The sequence below is a fragment of the Lynx rufus genome, unplaced genomic scaffold (assembly GCF_022079265.1).
Source record: "Lynx rufus isolate CCGP_SWC_20201006 ecotype Redwood Valley unplaced genomic scaffold, mLynRuf1.p SCAF_6, whole genome shotgun sequence".
Lineage (NCBI taxonomy): Eukaryota > Metazoa > Chordata > Mammalia > Carnivora > Felidae > Lynx > Lynx rufus.
Genome location: NW_025814878.1, coordinates 134,879,778 through 134,902,133, shown reverse-complemented (window position 1 = coordinate 134,902,133; position 22,356 = coordinate 134,879,778). Strand labels below are relative to the sequence as shown.

At 36.6% G+C, this 22,356-nt stretch overlaps 1 protein-coding gene across 2 annotated transcripts in view; it reads left to right on the top strand.

Annotated features, from left to right (window-relative positions):
* NUP153 (nucleoporin 153) overlaps positions 1-22,356 on the top strand; it is a 77,226-nt gene that overhangs the window by 32,263 nt on the left and 22,607 nt on the right. Inside the window, exons 6-14 of one of the 2 annotated variants that reach the window (XM_047103102.1) lie at positions 2,083-2,199; positions 2,293-2,337; positions 2,448-2,504; positions 4,655-4,801; positions 7,701-7,753; positions 8,248-8,374; positions 16,190-16,327; positions 17,082-17,180; positions 18,405-18,495. In XM_047103102.1, coding sequence (XP_046959058.1) covers positions 2,083-2,199; positions 2,293-2,337; positions 2,448-2,504; positions 4,655-4,801; positions 7,701-7,753; positions 8,248-8,374; positions 16,190-16,327; positions 17,082-17,180; positions 18,405-18,495 — 874 coding nt within the window. The remainder of the gene's footprint in view (positions 1-2,082; positions 2,200-2,292; positions 2,338-2,447; positions 2,505-4,654; positions 4,802-7,700; positions 7,754-8,247; positions 8,375-16,189; positions 16,328-17,081; positions 17,181-18,404; positions 18,496-22,356) is intronic. The other variant, XM_047103103.1, reaches the window with a different exon arrangement.

Here is a 22,356-nt window from a genome sequence, read left to right as displayed (position 1 = left end):
TATATTTTAAGACTGTCTTGTCTTTAGTTTCTTGTTTTCCTAATTAGAGGATGGTTTCATGTATGTAGTTAACAGTAATTATGAGTTTTATTTCTGAATGTGTTCATGAAGGGCAGTATTTTGTTATTTAAGAAAATGTTAACTAGATGTTGGAGTTACACAGGGAGCTTTTTCTAAAGCTTAAACTGGATCGTATTCTTTAAAAAATTTTTAAAGTTAAAATAATAGTTCAGCCTGTTAGTAGATAAGATGATGCAAGCCTGTGATTCATAGAATAGTCCAAGTCTCAGTATATTCTTGCTTTTCTTCATTTCTTTCTTACATTGAATCCTGTACTTTTTAATGGTGAATTGTGACATACCCTTAGAATCTGTCTCAACACAGGCTTCCAAATGTTTATCGCTGACGTTTGGGACAAAGCTAATAATTCCTTTCCTAGAGTATTAGAGCGGGAGGTATATTAAAGATTCTGTAATTCAATTCCATTTTGTTGATTAGCAAACTAAAGCCCTGAGTGGTCAGTGGCCAGTAGAATCCAGTGACAGGACAGACTATCAGATTTTCCTAGAGAATTCTAATGTTGCTTCATGTTTGCCCAAGCCTCTGGCTTGAACAACAATTCTTAATGGGCATCAAGTTCTTAATAAAACTAATGGAGAATCATGCAGCTACTCTGGAAATGTTATCATTGTTTGGTATCGGACAGAGAAACAAAGTAGTTATGGTTCAAGTTTTCAGATATTGTGAGCTATTTGTAGAGATTCAGTTGTGTTTTGATGGTGATAATATCTTTATATTAAGCATTACCAAACTTGCTTTGTGGTAGTCCTTTGGTTATTGGAATGTTGTAATGTATTTTTGAGAAAAGGAACTGTTTTAGTTGGAATTTGTAAACATTGCTTATGTATTAAAGGGTACTTGTCTATTCTTTATAAGGTTTTTTCCTTAACTTCAATTTTAATAAAGTTAAAAGGTTATTAAGAAATAGCCCGAGGGGCGCCTGGGTGGCGCAGTCGGTTAAGCGTCCGACTTCAGCCAGGTCACGATCTTGCGGTCTGTGAGTTCGAGCCCCGCGTCAGGCTCTGGGCTGATGGCTCGGAGCCTGGAGCCTGTTTCCGATTCTGTGTCTCCTTCTCTCTCTGCCCCTCCCCCGTTCATGCTCTGTCTCTCTCTGTCCCAAAAATAAATAAACGTTGAAAAAAAAATTTAAAAAAAAAAAAAAAAAAAAAAAGAAATAGCCCGAGTATTTAAAAATTTTTCTTGGGGCGCCTGGGTGGCGCAGTCGGTTAAGCGTCCGACTTCAGCCAGGTCACGATCTCGCGGTCCGTGGGTTCGAGCCCCGCGTCAGGCTCTGGGCTGATGGCTCAGAGCCTGGAGCCTGTTTCCGATTCTGTGTCTCCCTCTCTCTCTGCCCCTCCCCCGTTCATGCTCTGTCTCTCTCTGTCCCAAAAAAATAAATAAACGTTAAAAAAAAAAAAAAATTTTAAAAATTTTTCTTATTTCAATATTTGAGAAATTAGTTTAAAAATGCTAATTTCCTTTACAATAGAGCCTACAGTCTCTTCATTTAATTATCTTGGAATTTAATTAATACCCAGAATAACTAATATTTCGATATTGTTCTCATTTATTTAGTTCTTTGATTTACTTATGTTTATTTTTTGTTGGATTACAGTTGACACACGATGTTACATTAGCTCTAGGTGCACGACGTAGTGACGACATAGTGACTCAACAAGAAGTGTTCTTTGATTTAAATATCAGGGATAAATGGATCAAAGTAATGCCTGAACTTTATACTAGTGATCTCCCTTTTCCCATTTAACATAGTTGCAGATCTTCAGTGCGGTGTGTGCTGTCTTTCTTGTTTCCGATTGTAAAAGTAATTGGCTTTTCAGTAAAAGGTATAAAGAAGAAAAGTTGAACTTAGGCATAATGACACCATCCAGAGATAAATTCCTGTTAGGACATTAATCCTATTTCTCTTTGGATATCTGTTTTGTTTTGTAAATACTTTTATTTCCTGAAATCTGTGCTTTAGAGTTTATGGTCCAAAACAGTAATGCAACGTTTACTTCATAGGCGCCAGTCAGAAGGCAGATGAAAGCTAAGCAGCTGAGTGCACAGTCCTATGGTGTGACCAGTTCCACAGCTCGGCGGATATTGCAAACTTTAGAGAAGATGTCAAGCCCTCTCGCGGTAAATTTTTAGAATCACAAGTAAATGCAGGTATATAACGACATTTGACTTTTGTGAAAAATTTTAATTTTGGTATTGTTTCAACATTAACAGGATGCAAAAAGAATCCCGTCTGTTGTTTCTTCTCCCCTGAATTCTGTAAGTTGACTTATAAACCTTTTATAAGAGATAACGTTTTTATATATTGGTGATGAAAGTCCTGTTTTTCTCAATTTCCAGTCTATTCTAATGGCATTTTACTTTTTCAGCCTCTTGATAGGAGTGGAATAGATACGACCTCAGACTTTCAGGCCAAAAGGGAAAGGGTAAAACTTCTTTTGCCTTTATTTACTTAAAGTTTTCAGCAGTTTTATTGTATTTATTTTTTAGTTAGTAAATATATAAATTAAATTTGATAGTCATTAGGGGACACGTTTGAAAGATAAGATTTGTTTCCTTGGACATTGTGGCGGCTTGTGAGGGCCTGCCTTAGCACAATGCTATATATGTAGTAAGTGCTCAGTACTTTTTGGTTATTTGCCATTTCCATCTTCAGCGTCTTGGTAGTCTATGAGTGACTCAGACTTTTTGATAAATAAAAATAGGAGTGGACAATGCTTGACATGTTTAGTAATTATAGAAGTTCAGTGAACTAAACCCTCATTGAGCATAATCCTCTTTTAAACTTTCCTCATTAACATGTCAAATCTGTTGTGTGTAATAGAGTTTCATTAGTCAAAATAGTGTTCCAAGATACTGGAACTAATAAATATAACTTAGAGTCTAATTTCTTGATGACCCTTTCAGTGTATTCTATTTGGTTAAAATTAGTTTTGGAGGTTACTGTGGAAAAATTAAAATGCTTGATAGAGTTAAAGAGGTATATTTTTTGTAAGTTATACTTGTGGCTAGTTAAGTATCCTTCAGGAGAAGCAGAGTCCCAGATCCTTACTTGTGAAAGCTTTTACTACAACACCAGTTTCCCTCAGAAGTCACTGATTAAAATAATCATAATTTTCTGAATTCGTTGTGAGAACTGTGTGTGAGATATTGGTAAGTTATAATTATTTTTACTAAAATTCTGCAGAGAAGAAGGCTAAAATTGAGAGTTTGGGGAGGGATAGTGTTACTTCATAACACTATCTAGAATTAACTAGATGTTTGTGATCAGGCAAGAGAGAATCCATTATTAGCCATGGCGATGGGATTAATTTATGGCATTGGCTGCTTTTCTCACACTCCTGTTTTATATTAGATTGTTTAAAAAGTAAATTAAAAAATTGTACCATAATACAAGTTCTCATTGATAAAAGTCTTTATTAATGTTTAAATGTAGTATCGATACAGTTTTATTAATGGGTGTGAAGATATATAAAGGCCAGAATACAATATTGTAGTTCATGTTTCACAGATGTAACAGTCTACAGAATAGATTGTCATTGAGTTATAAGATCACAGTTGTGATGAGGATTTAGGGAAGAGCTAGTATGCAGGAGCTTTGCCTTGGAAACCAATGTTGTTCACAGCTGCTGCTAAGAGAAAGGACTGTATTCATTGTATTACAGTCTTTGGACAGAGTACAAGTTCTTGGCTTTATGGTCCTCTTTCACCAACAGGACTTTTACTGTGTTTCCGTGTTGCAAAAGACTGTTGACAAAACACTTGTGTGCTCAGATAATAATGCCAGTTTATTTTAGGATTTGGAATTCTTTTTTTTTTTTTTTTTTAATTTTTTAAGTTTATTTAGAGAGCGCGCACATAAGCGCATGCGCGCGTGTGTGTGTGGAGGAGGGTCAGAGAGAGAGAGAATCCCAAGCAGGCTCTGCACTGTCAGCTCAGAGCCCCACGCAGGGCTTCATCTCACAAAATGTGAGCTCATGACCTGAGCTGAAATCAAGAGTTGGCTGCTTAACTAACTGTGCCACCCAGGTGCCCCTAGGATTTCAAATTCTTAACACAGTTTTACTAATAAATTTTAAGACTTTTAGTTTGGTTTTTAAATAACAATAGGGGAAAATTAACTTGGAGAGAGGTTTGCTCACAGTTTTAGCAATTATTTTCATAGCTAGTTTAAAAATAATCTTATTTCCAGCTGAAGGGTATCTAGAGAGTAATTTGGGGAAAATGTGGCAAAATCAGTTTTAGTTTCTGTATTTGAAATTCAACATGTGAAAACTTAGATTTGTAGAACAGTTTTGAATATAGTTTCCATTTTTCTGCTTATATGAAAAGTCATTAAGTGTAGAAAAAATAGTCTGAAGCTATTTGGGATTTTATTATATACAGGTTTACATATAAACCTATTACTATTCTATTACTATCTATTTTTCCTTTTAGTATTTGCATATACTGGATATTTCTCTAGGCATTTTCATGGTCTCTAGCTCACATTAGCTATTGCCAGATAACGTTTAGATATGTGTCACCGATATATATGAAAAAAAAGTTTTTTCTATGATTTCTGATTACCTATAAGGTGGATTCTCAGTATCCCCCCGTTCAGAGACTCATGACCCCGAAGCCGGTTTCCATAGCAACAAATAGAACTGTTTATTTTAAACCGTCTCTGACCCCATCTGGTGAATTAAGGAAGACTACTCAAAGAATAGATAAAAAGCACAATGTGAGTATGTGTTTATTTTCACTATTCTTTTTTTTTTTTTTTTTAAACATTTATATGTTGGAGAGAGACACGGTGTGAGTGGGGGAGGGGCAGAAAGAGAGGGAGACACAGAATCCGAAGCAGGCTCCAGGCTCCGAGCTGTCAGCACAGAGCCCGATGTGGGGCTCAAACCCACAGACCGTGAGATCATGACCTGAGCTGAAGTTGGACGCTCAACCGACTGAACCACCCAGGCGCCCCTATTTTCACTATTCTTTGGATATTGATAAAAATGAGTAAGAATAAATAATATATGAGTAGTCCACCATTGCAGTCTAGCAACTAGGTAATACATAGAGTTTGTGTATTAGTGATGGTTACGAGTTGGTGTGCCTTTCAAATGGCTGGCACTGTGATCAAATTGTAAATTAGTATTTACTAGTAAGTAACACTAGTATGTACTCATGGTTTAGATGAAATAATTTTGCCAGACTTGCTTTATTGGTATGTTTTGTTTGTGTTGTTGTTGAACTATTTGAAAATAAAATTTTGTATAACACATCTGTTCACCCCTAAGTACTTTGGCATGCATTTCCTAATTACTTCTATATTACCATATCCAAGGAAATTAATGTAATATTGTCTAATATCTAGTCCACATTCCAGTGTTGTTTACAGCTCCTTTTTTGAATCAGAATCCAAGCAAATATCACACATTGCTTTGCGTTTTCTCTTTCTGACCTCAAACCTTGACCCTTACCACATTGTTTTTTTTTTTTTTTTAAAACAACTGCTTAATTGAGATGCAATTCACATACCTAATTGAAGACTACAGTGGAACAGTGATTTTTAGCATATTCACAGAGTTGTTTGGTCATTACCACTGTTAACTCTAGAACATTTTTATAACCATTCATCCCAACCACCCAAAATCTCATTCCCACCCCTCCTTCTCCAGCCTTAAGCAACCACTGATCTGTCTTTATAGATTTGCTTGTACTGGGCATTTCATTTAAATGGAATCATAGAATATGGTTTTTAGTGTCTAGTTTATGTCACTCAGCATGTTTTCGAGGTTCATCCGTGTTGTAGTGCACATCAGAACTTTACTCCTTTTTATGTGGCTGAATATTTCATTGTTTGGATATGCTAGATTTTGTTTATCCTTTCATCAGTTGAGGGAAATTTGGGTCGCTTTTACTTTTTGATTGTAACGAATAATACCGCTTTCACCTTTGGTGTACAGGTGTTTTGTAGGCATATGTTGCGGTGTTTCTGGGGTCTGTACCTAGGAGTGGAATTGCTAGGCACGTTGGTTTTTGAAGAGACCAGGCCAGTTGTCTTAAAAATGTCACCATGTTCTGGGGTTGTGTTTTCTTGTGTTGTTTAGCTAAAGTGTATTTTTGGTATTTATTGTATTTACATGGTATCTTGTGCATTACTTGTGCATTTACTTATATTTAATCTCATCTGATCTTCATAATCTAATTTATTAAAAATTTTCAAGCTAAAGTTGACAGAATAGTAGTCTTTAGCCATTACTCCTCGTTTCACTGAATCATTAACATTTTGTCATACTTGCTTTATTAAAATTTTAAAAATATTTCACATATAATTTTGGATTCATAGACTTTGCAAGAACAGTTTTAAAACTTCACAGTATACTATGTCCTAATTTTACTGTGTGTTTCCTACAAACAGGGAATTCCTTTAATGTAATAATTGCAGAATAATTATCAAAAGCAGAAACTTAACATTATACAATTCTGTGATCTGATCTGTAGATTTTATTTTGATGCTGCCAGTTATCCCAAAAGAAAAAAATTCAAGATTATGTATTGCATTTTTTAGTTTTCTTGTCCCTTCATCTCCTTTAGTCTAGAACAGTTCCTTAGGGTTTTTGTTTGTTTTTGTATTTGCTAACATTGAGATTTCTAAAGTGCAAGTAAGTTACTGTGTAGAATGTTCTGCAGTTTGGGAATGTCTGATGTTTCCTCATGATTAGATTCTAATTATGTGCTTTTGGTAATTAAGGTGGCAGCGGTAAGATTTTTTCGCTGCGAAGTGATGATTTTGTCTTTTGTAATTAATAAATATCTGGTGGGTAGATAACTGAGAGGATAAATATCCTCTCAGTAGTTAGTATTATTGGTGATTTTTGCCTAAACCTGTTTGTAGATTGCCAGTGGGTGGTTTTCTAATTCCACCTATCTTTCAACATTAGTTGACCTCCTACTGGAGGAAAAGTTTTCTTTAATCTCATTTACATACCTATCTTTGAATGTGTTTTTAAAGTCAACTTTAATTCTCACATTCTGTAGTTTATAATCCTTTATTGGCATTATTTTGATGTTCATGTTCTATCATTTGGCCTTTGAACTGGCTCCTGTGTCCTTTTAATATTTCCTCTCAGTTTTTTGTTTTTGGTTTTTTTTCCCCCTCAGTTTTTGAACATTTAGTTGCTTTTGATGTAAAAGAATCTAGGCTCGTCCTATAAGTTTCTGGTCTCAGCCCTGTGATTTGCTAGCTCTCCAAGGAGCCATGATATTCTTTTAATGGAAGAACTTAAATTAGAGGGATGCATTTCCCAAAGAAGATCCTTGTAAATTTGCTTACACCTTTAATAGGCCAGAATGAGAGAAGAGTAAAAGTATTTTTGCGGTCTGTAAGTGTATTAATTTTGTGTACTACTATTTTATTGAAAGGGCAGTGTGCTCAGTGACATTTTATGTGTATAGTCATGTTGTAACTTAGTTGTTGTTCAGAAACAGGGTGTAAGTTGGAAGTTTTAGGATTCACTCACTAAAAACCCATCAAATTCCTGATTTCAAATATTAAAATGGATTGACAGAAGGGGAGTGTTAAGAAAATGAAAACAAATAAGCAGGCATGTAAATCTGGTGTGCTCATCTTATTCTAGACTGGATATGAGAACCCTGTGACACCAGGACAAAACAGAGAACAACGAGAAAGGTAATGCGTCTTCATAGTTAAGCTTCTTTATATGTCATTTGTAAGGTCTGTGTTTGACTTATGTATGTTTTTTTGAAGATTAAGAAGGTTAAAAAACAAACGTTATACACACACACACAAATCTGTCCGCATTTATTATTTTTTTTATTAATTTTTTTTTTAACATTTGTTATTTTTGAGAGACAGAGAGCAAGCAGGGGAGGGGCAGAGAAAGAGGGAGACACAGAATCAGAAGCAGGCTCCAGGCTCTGAGCTGTCAGCACAGAGCCCGACGCGGGGCTCGAACTCAAGAACCACGAGATCATGACCTGAGCTGAAGTTGGCCGCGTAACTGACTGAGCCACGAAGGCACCCCTCTGTCTGCTTTTAAAATCACATTCAGTTGTATATTTATTTTCTTGTTAGCAGTTCTGATTTTTAGGTGTTCAGTTAGTTAACAAGTTATGGACCAGAGTAATATATCATTTGTTTTAATTTTCTTTTTCTTTGCCTAGTGGCTTTTCTTACCCAAATTTCAGTATGTCTGCAGCCAATGGTTTATCTTCTGGAGTAGGTAGTGGAGGCGGCAAGATGAGACGAGAGAGAACACGCTTTGTTGCATCTAAACCTCCAGAGGAAGAGGTAGGTTATATGCTTGTATTCTTGAAGTTTATTAAAAGCTTTGGTGTAGTGGTGGTGAGGGGAGTTCTGGAAGGGTGGGTCTTGGGGGAGACCCAGCACAGGAATGAATAATCTGCCACTGAAATAGTCCCTTCCAAGTGAGTGTGCATGCGTGTGTGTGTGTTCAGTTAGTGGGCTTTTTGAACCACCTTCACTGTGACGGCACGGAAAACCTAACCTGGTGTTTTATGGGTACCATTAAAAAGCCATAATTCCTTTCAGTAAGAGAATTACAACTGAAATTCTTTGACCTTTGGAATGTTACTGTTTGGTTGGGTTTTGTCTGTTTCTGAAACTTACATAAATGGATTAATACTGTTACATGTTCTTCTCATTTGCCATTTTCTTCCTATGATTTGTGAAATTTGTGGGTGTTGTAAAAGATAATTGCCAGGTTGTTTAATTTCACTGTTATAGATTTATCCAGTATGAAAATATACCACAGTCCACTCTGTACATCCTAATACATGCTGAAGTCAGTATTTATGCACTTCTGCCTCAGCACATACAAGCAGTACTTTCTCTAGGCTGTTTATCTGGGAATGGAGTTGTTGGGTTATCGGGGAGGATCCACATCTTCAAACATAGTAAATGTTGCCTTATTGCTCTGAAGGCAGTTTGAATACTGTAGGGTAGATCTGCTTTTTCTTTAGAGTACTTGATTTTATTTATTTTTTTTTTACATTTTTGCCAAGGTGATATGTGTAAAGTGTTATGCCATTGGAGTTTTATTTAGCATTTCGTGTTTACTAGGGAGGGAGACCTCTTTTTGTGAGTTTCTTGTCATTTAGGGTTCTCTTCCTTTATCCATTTTTTTATTAGGAAGAGTTCCTTATATATTCTGAACCGGAAAGTTTGGAAATGATAAGGACTAATCAAAGATCGGTTAAATTAGCCTGTATTTCTATAGGCTGCTCTGTTTGTTTCCTAACTACTTCTGGGTTGAATGCAGGCCTTCTTCCATTCTTTTCACAGGTGAATTTCATCCTAACTGAATCATTTAAGTTTTGATACCTAATACTTGCATTTGTTTTTTGTTTCTTTTTTTTTTTTTTAAGTTTCTTTTTATTTATTTTGAGAGAGCAAGTGGTGGGGGGGGGCGGGGGAGGGGGGTGCAGAGAGAAGGAGAGCGAGAATCCCAAGCAGGCTTTGAGCTATCAGCACAGAGCCCAAGGCAGAGCTCGAACTCACGAACCATGAGATCATGACATGAGCTGAAATCAAGAGTTGGACACTTAACCAACTGAGCCGCCCAAGCACTCTTGTTGTTTGTTTCCAATTAAAATTTCATTTGTGACTTCTTCGTTGATGCATGAGTTTTATTTTTTTAGGAGTTTTTAGATTTTTGAACAGGAGATCTTCTGGAACAGTTTCTGTTGACTATAAAATCATGTGTTAATTGAAATTATAAGAGTTAGTATTAATTTCCTTCTTGTGTCTTGGTATGCTTTCCAAGTCTGTGCAGAGTAGGCAGTCTTTCTTTTCCATTTTCTTTATCTCCTCTTTTCCTGTTTAGCACTTTTGTAGTTGTGCCTCTCTGACTCACCGGAACCACGACTGCTTTGGCAGCTCGGACGTTCTGCCTCTGAGCCTCGCTTGTGATGCATGACATTATGCTGGGGTCTTGGCTCAGTACTGGTCTTGAGGTTTTGTCTTTTTCTGAGGTTCTACTTGTTCTGCTGCAGTGTTGTGAAAGGAAGGACTGTATTAATGTATTCTGTCTACCATCTTGAAAGAAAAAGTCTTGAATGCCATTCGTGATTCAGCTCATAAAATTTTGTAGTTTTCTTAAGCAAACCAATTTTCTATTGTTATAAAAGCTCTTTATGTAGACATGATTAAATTACCTTTAAGAAATGGGTTATTTTGGGGCACCTGGGTGACTCAGTCGGTTAAGCGTCCAACTTGGGCTTGGGTTATGATCTCACAGTTTGTGGGTTTGAGCCCTGCATAGGGCTTTGTGCTAATAGCTCAGAGCCTGGAGCCTGCTTTGGATTCTGTGTCTCCCTCTGTCTCTGCTCCAACCCCACTCGTGCTCTGTCTGTCTCTGTCTCTCTCAAAAATAAAAGAATTAAAAAAACATTAAAAAAATGAGTTATTTGTCTTGCTTTGTATACATAAGGAAATTACTATGTGATTAGTATAGCTCTTTATGTAGCCTGTTCTTTAGACAAGGCTTTATATTTCTCAGTAAAATTTGTGTCTCTAGCTTTTTAAAGTTTATCCCTGTATGAAGAAAACATCTTGGTGTGGTGTTTGCCAGATAACAGATCTGTGAATTTTGTTTCTTTCTCTTCAGTTTCAACTTTTTTATTTTTTTTAATTTTTGTTATTTTTGAGAGAGAGAGAGAGACAGAGAGCAAGCAATGAAGGGGCAGAGAGAGAGGGAGACACAGAATCGGAAGCAGGCTCCAGTCTCTGAACTGTCAGCACAGAGCCCAACGCGGGGCTCAAACCCACAGACCGCGAGACCATGACCTGAGCTGTAGTTGGCTACCCAACCGACTGAGCCACCCAGGCACCCCTCAGTTTCAACTTTTATGAAGAATATATTCCTAAGATCTTTAGCTGAAGTTGATGTTTAGATCTGTAGCTCAGTTTTGACTGTCTTACAGAAAGATACGTGTTTTGTGTGTCTTTTGTTGTATCAAGACATTGGGAGGGCGTGAAAGTTTATTAATTTACTTTGTTTCCTCTTACTGGTTGGCATACTGTAAGGAGCTTTATGAAAGTCTCACTCCAGAACTCTTTATCACCTCCTCCCTTCTCTGGGCCCCCTGTCCATTCTGGCCAACTGCCAACTGCCAACTTTGTATCCCAGGATGCCTCACCCAATTCCTGTCCTTAGTTCTGTTCCACACTGGAGTTAGTCTTCGCAGATCCGAGGAAAGTGGTACAAAAGGGGTGGCTGCCGCAAATTTTCTGCCTACCTTCTGTTTTTTAAATCTAGGTAGAAGAGGTTTCTAGGTAGACGCTTTCTTATTTTGTGTTCAGTGCTGTTTTCGCTTCAGATGACAAGTAACGTTTAGACTAGTTCTTAATTCAGATATAGTGAATAAGAACTTTTGGTAAAGGATGGAACATTTGTGGGTATTTTAATGGGTTTTTGGGATAAGTCAAATGGAAGACATTTTATTTGTAGTGGAATGTAAACAAATTAGGCTAGTTTCAGGTACTTTTGGCATTTAGCAGGGATTGGTATTTTTTATTCACTTAAACATTCAGGTTAATAGAGCTCTGTGTTGTAAATAACCCATTTTGCATTATGAGGTAGTAAAAGTATGTTTTGCCTTTCACTTTCTCTTAGATCTCAAAATTTATAAGGAATGTGTGTTAGTCACTAAATATTTGGCCTTTTTGTCTTTACTGTGATACCAGTAATAATGAAATAATGAAAAAATCTCATTGATACAGAACAGATTAGGAGTATATGATAAAACTGAGTTTGGGGAGATTTAATTGATTGATATTGTCATGTCAGGTACAGGCCTGCTGCTTACTAACTGAGTGATCTTGGTCAGAATAATTTGTATGTACATCAGCTTATCCGTAAGATGGGGATAAGAAGAATAAATAGCTTGTGTCTGTGGGATGGCTGCCATTTAATAGCTGTATGATATTAAGCCATGTATCTCTCTGCCTTAGTTTCTTCATCTACAACAGTAATATCTTCCTCATGTGAGATAACCCATGTAAAGGTATTACAAAGGTAATACATAGACACATATCTGGTGATTGTGTTCAACTCAAAGTATCTGGAATAATCCAGTTACAATTCTTAACTTTCTTGTGGACTTGTGGGATCCACTTCTGATCAACTAAGTCAAAATTTTGGTGAATAGGCATCAAATTGAGGCTTGGTTCAAGGTCAGTGATAAAAAGAACCAGGATGTCCAAGTCTGTGGCTTATTGAGTTGGCATAAGTAAGATAATAGGTTGTTTAGCTGATGTGCCCAGGTGTTGTGAGGGTCTAAAGGGAAGAAAGTAAGACTGAAGATTGGAGATCAGATGAAACTTCCCTACTGAAATAGTCAAATGCATCTTCGTTCGCTTCCTCTCCCCTCCCTGAAATTTGATTATGATAAGTTTCAAGCATAAGAAATAGGGAAAGAATTGTGTAGTGAACACAAATATACTTAGCACTTAGATTCCAATACTTTGTTATATTTGCTTTATCAAGTGTATATCTTAGTTTCTGATGCATTTCACAGTAAGTCGAAGATCTCAGTATATTTTACCCCAAATACTTCAGCATATATAGCACAAATTGCAGTTAAATATTTGTTGTTTTTAAATTTAGCAAAAGTTTAAATGTAGTAAAATGTAAAATTCTTAGGTGTATCATTCATGCATTTGACAAATGGTTGCACCTGTGTAAGCCAAACCCCTTTCGACGTGTCAGACATTTCCATTGCTCTAGAAAGTTTACTTGTGTTCCTTCTCAGTTAGTACTCATCGCCTCCTACTCTGGAGGCAATCAACTATTCTCATTTTCTCCTCCATATGTTGGTGTTGCTTGTTCTGGAACTTCATATTAATACAGTTATGCAGTGTGTGTGTTCTTTAATGCCTGGCTATTATGAATAAAGGTGCTATGAACATTCTGGTAGTGCTTTGTAGACATGTGTTGATTTCTCTTGGGGGTAAATAACGTAGAAGTGGAGGAGCTAGGTTGTATGATATGTGTTTAACTTTCTAAGAAATGCCAACCTCTTTTCCAAAGTGAATATAATATTTTATACCCTCACCAACAGTGTGTCAGTATTTCTTTCACTCTTCATCCTTATTAATGGTTGTCATCATTTAACTTTAGCCATTCTGCTTTGTATATGGTGGTATCTCATTGTAAGACTGTATTTTACAGTTGTTGGGTATAGTGTTATATAAAGTGTCAGATGACTGATAGTATTTCTTAGATCATCTTTGTTCTTGCTGAATTTTTTTTCCAGGGTGTGGGGTGTGTCTGGTTAGTCTATTAAATTGTTGAGAGATAGGAGTTAAAATTGTCCACTTTCATCTGGTGGATTTGTCTTTTCCCCCTTATGTCAGTTTTTGCTTTACATATTTTGAAGCCCTCATTAAACCATACACCTTAACATCTATCATGGCTCCTCAGTGATTTGCCTCCTTTAATATTATTAAATGTTCTTTAAAGAAAAAATCTTTGGAGATGTTCTTTGTCTTGAAATCTGCAATATCTGGTATTAATATAGCTAGCCTCTGTTAGAATAGGCCTTCTTAGGCTTACTAATTACAGGTTATATCTTTTCCCAACCATTTGCCTTTTTTTTTCTTTTTTAACTGTTTATTTTTGAGAGAGAATGAGGAGGGGCAGAGAGAGAGGGATAGAGAGAATCTCAAACAGGCTGTGCACTGTCAGCACAGAGCCTGGTGTGGGGCTCAAACTCACGAACAATGAGATCACGACCTGAACTGAAGTCGGCTTAACTGACTGAGCCACCCAGGTGCCCCCATCCAATTCCTTTTAACTTCTGTCTTTTTAAGTGAGTTTCTTATAGACAGTATATAGGTTAGTCTTTCCTTTTTATCTGTTTTTTTGCCTTTTAATTGGAATGTTTATTTATAATTAATGTAAGTAACATTATAGTTACATATATGTGTGTGTGTATGTGTCTGTATTGGATTAAGGTCTCCCATTTTTATCTTGTTTTCTTCTTTTCCCATTTTTTGGTTTGCCTTCTTTGGAAAGCTGTCTTTTGGTTAATGTTATACTTACATTTTAATTACTTTGCTTTTTATCTCTACCTCTGCATGCCACTTTTAGTGGTTCCTCTTAGAATTTTACTATATGTATCCTTCACTTCCACATTCTACTCTGTGTTAATATTGTACTACTTCCTGCAAAATTTAAGAATCTTGCAACTTTATAGTTTGATTTACTGCCCTTCTTTAGTATTTCAGGTTATACTTGTCATTTGTATTAAAATAAGATAGGCTTTAAACCCATAGTGCATAGTTTTTGCTTTATACAGTTAATATGTATTTTATTATTTTTTTCTAAATAATTTTTCTCAAGTTTATTTATTTTGAGAAAGAGAAACAGTGCGGGGAGGGATAGAGAGAGAGGGAGACAGAGAATCCTCAGCTATAGCTATAGCTATAGCTATAGCACAGAGCCCAACCTGAGGCTCAAACTCATGAACTGTGAGATCATGTCCCGAGGTGAAGTTGGACACTTAACTGACTGAGCCACCCCAGGTGCCCCATGTACAATTATATGTGTTTTCAAGAAATTAAGAGGAAAAACAGTTTTTTTGTGTTTGCTCACATATTGTTCCTATCTCCAGAAATCTGAGTTCCATTTGTTATTCTGCCCCTTCGCCCTGAAGAAGTTGCAGAGCAGGTTTTATGGCAACAGATTGTTTTAATTTTCTTTTATCTGAAAGCATCTTTATTTTTCCTTTGGGTGGAGGGGTCGACTTTACAGAGCTGTGATTTATGTACCATAAACGACATCCATTTGTAGTATTCACATGGTTTTTAGCTGGTAGGGAATTTAACCCGAAGTCAAACTCTTCTCCCACTTGTGGTGGGTGGCAGCTGGAACTCTGCTAAGTTGGCTCCTTGGTGTCTGCCTTGCACGCGAGCAGGTTACAGGTCTGCTAGAAGCTTGGACATTTTATGTGCAGATCTATAAGTTCCCCATTCCTGCATCTCCCCTCAAGTTTTGAGCTGCTGTGCTCACCTAGCCTGTCCCCTGATTCCTCAGTGAACACATTTGCCGTTCTCTCTCCATTTCAATTGATGTAGTGGTACTAACTCCGAAAGAGTCCAGGAAACTTACCCAGTGCTCCTCGCTTCTTCCACGTGGTTTTTATCTCTGCAGTTTGTGCTTGTTTCTGGTCGCTCTTGCTTCTGGTTGCTTGGCAGTGTTTTCATATGGTTGTTTCTATTTTGTTTAGGATTTACAACTGTTATTTGTCAGGTCAATGTTCAGATACGAACTATTGCACCATCAGCAGAAGCACAACTCTGCTTGCCTTCCAACTCTGGGTTGCTTGAGATTCAGAGTGGTCTTTAGTATATTGGGATAAAAAACCAAGGCATTTCACCAAACTCATTGGTACTGATGTTTATTAAATGCTTGTTTTACATGCCAAGGCCATGTATAACTTTATGTCTTATATTAATACTACAACGGTGGTGTAATTTTTTCCTCATTTTCAGCCATTAGGAAATTTGTACTGAGGGCAGTTAGGTTCACGAAGCCACCAGGTCTGGTGGTGGCACAGCTGGGATTCAGATCTTGTTCATTTCTTTTGATTTGAGAGCCCACATTGTGGGGTTTTTGGTTTTTTTTTTGACTGATTGTTATTTTTTTAATATGAAATTTATTGTCAAATTGGTTTCCATACCAACACCCAGTGCTCATCCCAACAGGTGCCCTCCTCAATACCCATCACCCACCCTCCCCTCCCTCCCATCCCCCATCAACCCTCAGATTGCTCTCAGTGTTTTAAGAGTATCTTATGGTTTGGCTCCCTCCCTCTCTTTTTTTTTCTTTCCTTCCCCTCCCCCATGGCCTTCTGTTAAGTTTCTCAGGATCCACATAAGAGTGAAAATATATGCTGTCTTTCTCTGTATGACTTATTTCACTTAGCTTAACACTCTCCAGTTCCATCCACATTGAGCCCACATTGTTAACCCTGTATGCTGCTGCCTCCTCCCTGTTCTCAGTTCCACCTGAAAGTAAGTAGGGATAAAAGAATGACTTGAAAGATGAAATCTATCATTATGACACATGTTGTGTTTTAGGAAATGGAAGTGCCAGTATTGCCGAAAATCTCTCTACCCATCACCAGTTCTTCACTGCCTACCTTCAATTTTAGTTCCTCTGTGATCACAACTTCCTCTCCATCACCTGTTAGTCCTTCACAATCACTGACAAACAAGGTACAAAACTATTGTACAAATAGAGGTGATTTTTGTTCCTTATTTTAAAAAAATACTATATTCTGTTTGAAGCGTTAAGTTCTTGCTATGGAAATTGAGAATAAGAGAAAAATGGAAATGGTGTTTTGCTTTTTAAAGTGTATGTTATAAAGGGATACATTATAATGGAGTGCTGTTTAATTCTTATGCAATGCCTTAGAGATTGATGATTATAAGTTTGTTTCCAATGTTTCTGATTTAAGATACTTTTTTTTTCTTTTTTTTTGGTAAGATTGGGTTTATGTTTTTATTTCTCAGGTAGGATTAACTACTCCTGAAAATTTTTATGATTTTGTCCTGGCTTTTACTTTTTCTGAACATATTCTTATGGATGGTATTTTTTTCCTTTAGATAAATACTCACCTACCTCTAAGATAGTGTATGCTCCTCGTCCAAGGAGAAGCCAGATTTTATAGTAGTTACCATTTATTTTTCACAAGTTTTAACAAATTATTATTTTACTAATTTTGTTAAGATTTTATTTTTAAATAATCTACCCCCATCGTGGGGCTGGAGCTCACAATCCCAAGATCAAGAGTCTCACGCTCTACTGATTGAGCCAGCTGGGTGCCCCTTAACAAGTGATTTTTAAATCTAAAAGGAAATAAATTGCTTTTGGCTTCTTTGAAATAATTTGCTTAAGTTAAGGTCTGTTTTATTGTCGATTACTTTTACTAAAAACTCTTTGTGTTATTTTAATAATTTGGAAAACCAGGTACAAATGGCCTCTCCAAACAGTCCTGGCAGTCCCATGTTTCGATTTTCATCTCCAATTGTAAAATCTACTGAGGCAGATGTTCTACCTCCGTCATCTGTAAGTAGCAAGCAAGGAATATTTCATACTGATTTCAGAAGCATACTGTATTTTTAAAATCCAAGATGCCATTGGTGGTAAGAAATACCATTGTTTTTCTTCCAACCTAAAAAAGTCAGTGTATAGAAATCTTGAATGAGTGAACACCTGTTTATTTTTCACTACACACACACACAAGCATGTGTATTTTCTCGTGATCATTTGAAAGTTAAGATGCAAACATCTTGATACCTTTACACCTTTCCCATATGTCCCCTAAGAAAAAAGGACATTCCTTTGCACACCCACAATACAGTTCTATCCATGAAATTGTAACATAGTATAATAATAATGTCCATATTCAGATTTCCCCATTGGCCCCAGACTGTCCTTTAATGGCCCAGATCCAGTAAAGATCAAGACCTGATCAACTAAATTGCATTGCATTTGGTTAACATGTTTGTTGAATTGCCTTTAATCTGGAAAAGTTTTGGGTTTTTATGCCTCATAATACATATTTCTTCATAATTAAGAAAGAGGTGTTTTACAAGGGAAGGGAAGCAAAAATACTATAAAAACAGGGAGGGGGACAAAACATAAGAGGTTCTTAAATATGGAGAACAGACAGAGGGTTACTGGAGGGGTTGTAGAACGGGGGGATGGGCTAAATGGGTAAGGGGCATTAAGGAATCTACTCCTGAAATCATTGTTGCACTGTATGCTAACTAACTTGGATGTAAATTTAAAAAATTAAATTAAACTAAAAAAAAAAAGAGGTATTTTGAGTGATATAAGTTTAATGTTCAAGTTGCCCCATGCATCTTTGGCATGCATATCATTTTTACATGCTGCCTTGTGTTTTTCACTGTGCTCTTGTTTTTGGTTACTGCTAGATATTCCAGATCATATTGTATGTAATCCCTGCTGTGTGCCTAAAACCTGTCCACTGTCCATAAAATCTCAGTGTTTTGTTGGAAAATGGCATTTAGAAACCTAGAAATGAGCATTGGGAGCACGTTATTACTTTACTGCTTTGAATGAAAAAAAATGCCTAAGAAATTGAAAATGCTGTTTAGACCTAACACACCATTCATTATAAGAAGCATCTCAATTTTGGAGATTGTAAAATCTCTACATGAAATTCAGTGTCTCTTTTTTTTTTGACTTGGAATAAGAAAAAGCTCCATATTTGATATTTTGTTTTAAAACTAAGTAGACTATTAAGGATACCTTTTCTCCTTACAGATTGGATTTACGTTTAGTGTGCCTGTTGCGAAAACAACAGAACTTTCTGGCTCTAGTAGTATTTCAGAACCAATTACAAGTAGTAGTTTAGGTAAGTAAAAATTTCTCCCAAGTTGTTACATAAAAATGGTTGCATGCATTAGATTAGTATTTCAAATTCTTTCTTTATTACAAGTAGTAGTTTAGGTAAGTAAAAATTTCTCCCAAGTTGTTACATAAAAATGGTTGCATGCATTAGATTAGTATTTCAAATTCTTTCTTTAATCTTTGGCAGTTCTTATAAATTCATTTGAATGAAATTAGCTCTAAAAAGCGGACAGGAGCTAATATCAACCTTTGGCAATAGTTTTTAGTAACCTTCTCAGAAACTGCTCACTAAATGGATATGTTACAGTTCAGTTATGGGAAGGGATAGTCACACCAGCAGTATATCCATTAAGGTGACAGTTTATTATAAATGAACTCTCATAAGAAATTCAGGTGTTGTTTACATTTGTTATCGAGGTGAAATTCTAATTACCGTGGATCCCATCTCTGGGTTTAGTGTTCAGTTCAGAAACATTTTTATGTGTTAGGGTTATGCTGGCCTCTACAGGTAGTGATACATAATATTTCAGGAATGGGGGTAGTTGAGGGAAAGAAATGAGCAAGCAGATAATTAAATCATGGGATTTTGTTGTGATGGTGGTTTTCTTTCAAGTGTTTGCTGTTCAAGAACTGGAGAACCATCTGGGCTAAGTTACTCACCTCAGGACGTTTTGAGCAAGGGCATTTTACTCCAGAGACACACAGCAAGTGCAGGGCTATGGGAGTTAGAGAAAAAAGGATGATATTCTTCAAAATCTGTAGATCTTTTGTAATAAAGCTAAGAAGTAGCTTTAAGTTCTAAAAATTCTTGAATGCCATGCTGAAAGAATTGGATTTTAATCTGAATGTAGTAGGAAGACAGTGATTTTAAATGGCGTGACCTGGGTGTCGTGGAGTGACAGCCGTGTCCCCCAGTGAGGGGGTGGTTGGGAGGCGGGGCTTTATAGGCTGAGATATCAGTTAAGTTCTGTCGCCCTATCCAGAAGCATGTATTTGTCTGTCTCAGTTTTTTTACCTCATAGTTTTGGAATTTAAAAAATTCTAGATCCTCCCTCAAAGGGTAGAGTAAAAACAGCAGCAGCAGCAGCAACCAACAACAACAACCAAAGAGCTAGGACATAGAAGCCAGATGTTCTAGCTCTGGATGAGCTGGAAGATAAGAGCATAGATTATGAGAGTGGCACAAAACAGGAATTTGGTATGTTTGCAGTCTTGTTTTTTATTGACTAAAACAGCCTTGTGTCAGAGAAAGTATTAACAGGCACATTTCAGGTATACTTTTTACCACGAATTTTTTCTTCAATGTTATTATGAATTCAAGAGGAATAAACTTCTACAAATTCCTGGGGTGCCTGGGGGCTCAGTTGGTTAAGTGCTCAACTCTTGGTTTTGGCTCAGGTCATGATCTCACGGTTCGTGAGTTGGAGCCCTGCGTTGGGATCTATGCTGATAGTGTGCAGCTTGCTTGGGGTTCTTTCACTCTCCTCTCTCTGCCTCTTTCACGCTTTCTCTCTTAAAATAAAAAAATACATATTTAAAAAAAAAACTTCTGCAAATGACCATTTTCACACCTGGTTACGAGGAAAGGCATGACAATCCTCCAGTTTTTACTAATGCGTTATTGGTGATAACTGGATGAGCGGCAGCTTGTTCAAGCAACCTTTGTATTTCATTACATCTGGGAAATTATCCATATTTTTAAGGCATTTATTGTAAGTGGCATGTATACAATTGTGACAGTGATTCTCACCACTTTGACATTAACAAGCTGCTTGAAAATGTAGAAGTCACGATTAATTACTTTGTGGCAGGTGCTAATTTTTCCACTATCTTTTTCCAGCAGTTTGAATACACTTCAGGGTATCCTTAAAATTTACTTTCAATTACTAAAAGCAGTGCCATTTTTATTCTAAAGGAGGATAGACTATGACAAAGTGATACAATTGTATGTTTTGACACAGTTATAAAAAGTAGTAGGTACAGTGTTTTGTTTCTTGTATGTTTTTGTTACTGTGGTGAGATTCATGTGAGATAAAATTAATTATTTGAAAGGGAACAGATTCAGTGGTGTTCAGTACATTCATGGTGTGCAACTACCACAGCCTGTCTAGTTCTAGAACATTCTTATCACCCCCTACAAAGGAAACCTGTACCTATTAAATAACAGTCATTCCGCATTTCTTCTCCCCCACCTCCTATCAACTACTAGTCTGTGTTTTGTTTGTATGTATGTACCTATTCTGGAATCCTACCATGTGATTTTTGCATCTAGCTTCCTTTACTTGTTTTCAGGGTTCATCTGTGTTATAGTATTTATCAGTACTTCACTCTTTTTTTCTTTGTAAAATTTATTTATTTACTTACTTTTTATTCGAAGTAGGCTCCATGCCCAATATGGGGCTTGAACTCAAGACCCTGAGTTTAAGAGTCATATGCTCTACTTACCGAGCCAGCCGGGCACCCTAGAATTTCATTCCTTTTATGGCTGAGTGAAGTTCCATTGTATGGATATATCATAGTTCTATTCATCCATTGATGGCCTGTTGCCAGCTTTTGGCTATTGTGCATAGTGCTGTTATGAAAATTCAGGTACACGTATTTATTTGTATAGTGGTTTCAGTGCTCTGGGGTATATACCTAGAAATGGAGTTGGTGGTCAAATGGCAGTTCTATGTGTAACTTTTTGAGGAACCACAGAACTGTTTTTCTCAGCCACTGGTTCCTTTCACATTGCCACTAGCAGTGTATGAGGATTCTAATTTCTCCACATTCTCACCATGTGTACTTTTCACTTTGTGTTGGTAGCCATCTTAGTGGGTGTGAAGTGATGCTTCTTTTTGGTTTCGATTTACATTTCTCTAATGGCTAATGGTGCATAATGGAGCATATTTTCATGTGCTAGTTGGCCCTTTATCTTCTTGGGAGAAATGTCCATTCAAGTCCTTTGCCCATTTTTAAGTTGGTTTGTCTTTTTGTTGCTGAGATGTTAGCAGTTTTATGTAGTCTGAATATTAGATCCTTAAGATACATGATTTGCAAATAATTTCTCCTGTTCCGTAGATTGTCTTTACACTTTCTTGGTAATGTCCTTCGATTCACAAAGGTTTTTAATTGTGGCGAAGTTCAGGTTTTTTTCTTGTGCTTTTGATGTCATATCTGAGAATCTATTGCCAAATCCATGGTCATGAACATATATCTCCTGGATTTTCTTCTGAGAATTTTATGGTTTTAGTTCTCATGTTTAGATCATTGATCCATTTTGTATTAATTTTTGTTTATGGCGTGAGGTAGAGGTAGGTAGGATTTTTTTGAAACTTCTCTACTCCTTTTAAAATTGGCAAACACTTAAGAAAAACCTTGCTTGTATTTTATTATGGAAAACTTGAAACATTTTCGGAAGTAGTAGACTGAATTTCCATGTACTGTTTACCCAGCTTCGACACTTCACATTTTTTGGCCAGTCTTGTTTCTCTTTCTCTCCTTTCCCCTTCCTTCTCACACACAGAAACACACCTATCAGGTTATATTGAAACAGTTCCACACATATTTCAGCTGTAAACAGAAACTTTCCCCCTTAAAAATAGAACCACAAAGCCATTATCATACTGAAAACATAGATTTCTTATTTTAAGTCTAAGGGTATATTTATTTTGGAAAATTTAGGAAACATAAAAAGTAGAAGCAGTAAGTAAAAAGTCACTCAACACTGGCAGCCACCATTACTCTTGTATCATTCAAAATCTTCTGGGCGTTTTAACTTGTCTTTTACCTGTAACTGTGCTTTTGAGAATGTTTTGTGGCCACATAGTAATCTATCGTGTCGGTATTCTGTAATTGACAGACTCAGTCCCTTATTGAGCATTTA